Source organism: Octopus bimaculoides, chromosome 11 (assembly GCF_001194135.2).
Source record: "Octopus bimaculoides isolate UCB-OBI-ISO-001 chromosome 11, ASM119413v2, whole genome shotgun sequence".
Taxonomy (NCBI): domain Eukaryota; kingdom Metazoa; phylum Mollusca; class Cephalopoda; order Octopoda; family Octopodidae; genus Octopus; species Octopus bimaculoides.
Genome location: NC_068991.1, coordinates 13285686 through 13291586, shown reverse-complemented (window position 1 = coordinate 13291586; position 5901 = coordinate 13285686). Strand labels below are relative to the sequence as shown.

At 39.3% G+C, this 5901-nt stretch overlaps 1 protein-coding gene across 2 annotated transcripts in view; it reads left to right on the top strand.

Annotated features, from left to right (window-relative positions):
* LOC106867384 (uncharacterized) overlaps positions 1–5304 on the top strand; it is a 61109-nt gene extending 55805 nt beyond the window's left edge. For both annotated transcript variants that reach the window (XM_014912241.2, XM_014912240.2), the window contains one exon: positions 960–5304. In XM_014912241.2, coding sequence (XP_014767727.1) covers positions 960–2530 — 1571 coding nt within the window. In that variant the 3' untranslated portion in view covers positions 2531–5304. The remainder of the gene's footprint in view (positions 1–959) is intronic.
* The last annotated feature ends 597 nt before the right edge of the window (positions 5305–5901 follow it).

Here is a 5901-nt window from a genome sequence, read left to right as displayed (position 1 = left end):
ATATATATGTCGCCTGACTGGCCTTCGTGCCGGTGGCACGTAAAAGCACCCAGTACACTCTCGGAGTGGTTGGCGTTAGGAAGGGCATCCAGATGTAGAAACTCTGCCAGATCAGATTGGAGCCTGGTGTAGCCATCTGGTTTCACCAGTCCTCAGTCAAATCGTCCAACCCATGCTAGCATGGAAAGCGGACGTTAAACGACAATGATGATGATGATATATATATATATATATATATATATATATGAGAGGTGGGTGTAGATGTGGCTGTATGATAAGTTTAGTTTCCAACCACTTGGTTCTGGGTTCGGTCCAACTGCACAACACCTTGGGCAGGTGTCTTCTGCTGTAGCCCTGGGTCAATCAAAAGTCTGTGACTGGATTTGGTTGCAGAAACTAAAAGAAACCTGTCATGTGTGAGTGTGTTTGTTTTTGTCCCTGAAACTTAGTGGTTTGGCAAAAAAGAGGCTGGCAGAAAAAGTACCAGATTTAAAAAAGAAAAACAAAAAAAGGCCTATGTCTGATTTGTTCAACCAGGCCCTTCAAGGCTGTGCCACAGCATAGCTGCAAATCTAATGACTGACACAAGTAAAAGATATATATTGTATGTATATATATAGTGTACTGGCATTAGGAAGGGCATTGAACCACAGAAACCTTTCCAGAACGAACAGAACTTGGCATAGTCTACCAATTTTGGAATCTGCTGCTCTATGGATACAGTTAATTATCATCACCACCACCACCGCTATCATAATTTATCTTTTCCATGCTGGCATGGGTTGGAAGAGTCCTCTTACCACCAGCCACTTTACATCATGAAATGGCTGCAGTTTATCTTGCCATTTAAAACTCTCAAAAAATGGTATTTATAAAGAGTTTAATTCATTTTAACTTTAAATCATTTTGATTTGTTTTCAACTAAATTAATCGTTTTTCTTTCTTTTATTTTGTTGCAGGAAGCAGTCCCTCCAGTGAAAGTCAATCCAGTGTGCAGTCTGGGGCAATGGCCACATTTAATCATGCTGGAAAGAACAAATCAAGTACTGTCCACCATCGATCGCCCATTCGTCCATTTTTCTGCTGTGGCAGTGAACTGTCTCTCGTCAGTATCGCCGAGCTCCACGAGCGACAAGCTGCTACACTTTCGTTAACTTCAGGCTCCTCGCAGATAAGTAGTGAACCGATCTTGCTGAAGCAGCATGCCCTGTCTGACTCCCTACAGATTGAACAAACCAAAAAACACACAGATTGCCCCTCTTCGTGCCAACATTGCGGATACAAATCAAATGTCGGCATGGAAGCTGCTTCAGGCTCGTGTTCAGGATCGCCACCAAAAAACAAACACAAGAAACCTTGGTCAATCAAATTTCGAGACAAACAATCTAAGCAGTCCCGGTACATGGGTTACTCACAACCCTGTGTTGGAACTTCCAGATGTTCAAACTTTTCCAGTTGTGAACACCAGTTGCTACTGGCCACTTGTTCACAACGACCATCATCTTCCAACTTCTTGTTGACTCCATCTTGCCAAATCTCCACAAACAACGTCTTGCGTTTACCGAAGAGTCGCCATCATCGGAAACACCATTCAAAGAAGACTTTATTTAGTTCTGTTGACAAGCAGCACCATCGAATGTCAGCCAGGCAGTTTGCTGGATCTTTAAACAACATCAACAACACCTCGGGTTCGGTTGGCTGTTCCACTGATAACATCAATACAACTTGTCATCAACAACAGCAACAGCAACAGGAAGGTCAACAAGGTGGTTCCAGAGTTGCTGGAAACCACGTAGACAGAAATACATTTTGTGCATGCCGCAATTTTCGGTCTGTTTCCACATTGGCATCTAACGACCAACTCTGCTCGTCGTTCCAGCAGAGCTGTTCGCTACAGGCTAACCCTGGGAGTCACAGCCAGTTCTCTCTAGATTATTTCAACGACGACGACTTCAATGATGCACCCATTCAGGATTACCCACCGCACGAAGCCCCCAACAGCGACACCTATCAGCGTATTCACAGTCGGGTCGAATACACTCACTGTCTAGTGCCTGACCTGCAGCAGATTGCAAACTGCAGTTTTTACTGGGGGGTCATGGATCGGTACGAAGCAGAGAACCTGCTTGACAACAAAGCCGAAGGAACATTTCTGTTGCGAGACAGTGCGCAGGAGGACTTTCTTTTCTCTGTCAGTTTTCGACGTTACGGAAGGTCCCTTCACGCACGCATCGAGCAGTGCAACCACAAGTTCAGTTTCGACTGCCATGACCCGGGTGTCTTTGCAGCCAGTACCGTCTGCCGCCTGATCGAACATTACAAAGACCCCAGCTGTTGCATGTTCTTTGAACCAATGCTTACTCGACCCCTCACCAGGACTTATCCATTCTCCCTGCAGCATCTGTGCAGAGCTGCCATCTGTAGCTTTATCACTTACGACAAAGTGTCGGAGCTTCCCCTCCCACTAGCCCTAAAAGACTTCCTCAAGTATTATCATTACAAAATGAAGGTTACTGAAAAGCATTTCTAATAGACCAGACATTTTAAACAGACACAATCCCCCTGCCCCCCCCCTTTTTTTTTACATTATCATCATCATCATCATCGTCATTTAACATGTGTTTTCCATGCTGGATGGGTTGGATGGTTTGACTGAAAGCTGGGGAGCTGCACCAGGTTCCAATGTGATTAGAAATCGTGCCAAATCAGATTGGAACCTAGTCCAGCTCTCCACTTTACCAATTTTCAGTAAAACAGTCCAACCCATGCCAGAATGGAAAATGGACGTTAAATGACGATGATGAAGCAGAATTTAAAAAAAAAAAAAAAGAAAATGATAAAATAAAACTGTTGACAAGAATAATGACAATGGTGGCAATGATGATGATGATGCTTATTGTCATCATCATCACCATCAGTATAATGTTGGTTGGCATGTGTTCTTGCTCTCTTTCAGGTTTAAAAATAAATATATATTTTAAGGACACATTTAATATTGTTCATAATAATAATAACAAGAAAGGGCAAGTGTGGGTGTTCCCATTTTCTTTTCTCCATTTATTCATTCTGTCAAATTTTCATAGATGATGATGCACCAGAATTGGTTTGAACTAACTAACTTAGCGTTTGTTAAGTGATTTAAACTCTCTCTCTCTCCCTCTCTCTTTTAATTCTTAAATCTCTTTTTCTTTTGTTAGCCATGACTACACACATACACACAGTTTTTAGGCCACAAATATACCCCCTTCCCCCATTTGTTTATTTTACTTAACCCACCTCTTCTTTGTTCTATTAATATCAGATAAATGGTTTATAAGCCTTAAGATGAGAAGTAGCTCTCAATAAGAACTCACTTGAACTGTGAAACCCATCCTTTGCCAGCATAGAAAGCGGATGTAAAAAGATGATGGGCGTTGTATTCTCTCTTCCCCTTCTTCTTAGCTCTCATACATCCACTAACCCATATGTCGAGCTGCAAACACAAGTTAGAAAAATATGTTTGTTAACCCTTAAGCAGTCAGATTTTTCTGTTAAATATAAAGATTGTTCACATTATTTTGAAGTAATCATGCATTTGTCTCATAGCTTCAAGATTTCAATGATGTTATTGTATATTTTTACAGCAACATTCATTATAGGGAAGGTGTTAGTATCCAGATGTGGCTAGTCCAAGTATAAAACGGAATATTTAGGCCGGATATGGCTGGCTGGCTGGTTAAATGCTAAAAAGTTAAACCATTCATGGGGGAATGTATGGCAGAATTGGTAGAGCATCAGATGAAACATCTTGTGAGATAAGTACAGGAAGCTAATATAATCAGCTGTATGCTAGATCGCAATGCCCTAGCATGGCCACTGCCAATTATAAAACACCACACAAGAAAAGAATAAGACACACAATTGTAAAATGGATTAGGTAGTGTTTCATTGAGTTTTTGGACATCCCACTAAAGTTATTAGAATTATGATATATATATATATATATATATAGAGAGATAGATAGGGTGATAAATTGAATATTAATTCAATTTAAAACGAAGTGGCCGAGCATAAAAAAAAAAAATCTGAAAATTCAGAAAGAATTGTACTACACGTATATATATATGTATGTATATATTGGACTCTGCACTGTAGGTCAACTATAGGTGGGCCATTGAGATGTTCTGTATGAGCTTTGGACCTTTTCAGATTTAAAGTATTTGGTGACCATTGAGTAATTGAGGTCTTTTGTGTCAGATTTGGTTTAATTTTTACTTACATAAGCATTTTCATTGGTGGAAAATAGAGGAATAGATGGAGAATATTTAGATATGGAAGATATATATGTGGACCCTGGATAGAAATACAGTCATGACCAAAAGTTTGGAACGTTTTTTTTTTTTTTTTAATTCAAGTTGTTATGCCCAAGTACAATTAAATTCAAATATAACTTTGGAGATTGAATATAAAAATTCTAATTTTCAGATCTATGTCCCAAAGTTTTGGCCATGACTACAAAATAGACCAAAAGTGGACCATTACCAAATAAGTTTCTGATCCTCGGCTCTACATACTGCCTATCTAAAGCTTTGTATTGAGCATTAATATTTTAGAACCGCAAAATAGTGAAGGTATGGGCCTTGTTAAGGCATTCAAGCCATGGATTCACATTGTACCTCTCTATTTCAGCTATATTGCGTACCAACCAGGTGCTGGTACAGCCCTCTCTCTGTTGAGATAGCTGAGATTTGATTTAATGAGCAACCAAAGCAATTAGCAAAAACATAGTGTATGTTATCAAGCCATACTATCTTACAAGTGATGACTAAGTAGAGTTTTTTTGTTTTTTTTTTCACTATAAAATAAACAAAAAAAACTGTATATAATATAATTACAAGAAAACAGCTGAAGATTCATTCGGTTACCTGTGCTTATTCCTTTTGTTCCAAATATGGTGTTTTGGATGACATCATTCTGAAAAAAAAAATGCATGTGGTGCAAAATTCTAAGTAATGGTAGTGAAAATTCTGGGGGTTTTTAATAAGTATATAAACGCTACTACATGAATTGAATATTATTTTGTAAGCCAAAATTATGTGTATATTATCATCATCTTCATCTATGCAAGCATAAAAAAAAAAACAGACATAAAACAATGGCGGGGATTTCTATCCAGCACAGTGAGTCGCAATATTTTGCAGTCCTTTGTCATTTTTATCTTCAGATCAGCCTTTACCATTCCTTCCCAGATCTTGCTTAGTCTGCTTCTTCTGCAGGGTCCTCCTATCACTTGGTCCATTCTGCTATTTACACTGGTGTCTGCAAGTCATCAGAGGGACATTCTATGCAGTCACTTAGTCTGCTAGTAATAGCAACCAAATCACACCCACAGTATCTTAAATGAAAGTGAACACATTGGTCAGTGTAGTTCCTAATATATTTACATGGTCAAAGACTTATCACCCCATGCCTGATACAGGTCTGAAATCACAACTGGTCAAGTTGACAAAAGTTTCAGGTTGGACAGACAGCTGGCCATTGTGACCCATAGCCTTGACCAGGGGTCAGAGAGAAGGATGACACTTTCATTGTTATTTCTAATCTCTCCTAAGGAAACGGTCTCCATGAGGGTGGAATGTCAGACTGATGACCAATCAAAGCCATTCTAGGAAATTCTCTTTCTGTTTTCTCCTTTGTCCTGCCAACCCCTTCCTCATCTGGCAAGTAGCAATGTTACATTTTTTTTTTTTTTGTGTGTGTGTGTGTCTTCTTCTAATTGATGATAATTGTTCCTCGAAAAGAAACAGTGTGGGGGAAGTAAAAGAAAGTAAGAAAGAAAAGCAATTGCTTCACATCCTGTGAGGGTTTCAGTTTTTAGAATGAGTTAATTTATATTTTATTGTACATACATTTGTGTCCTTG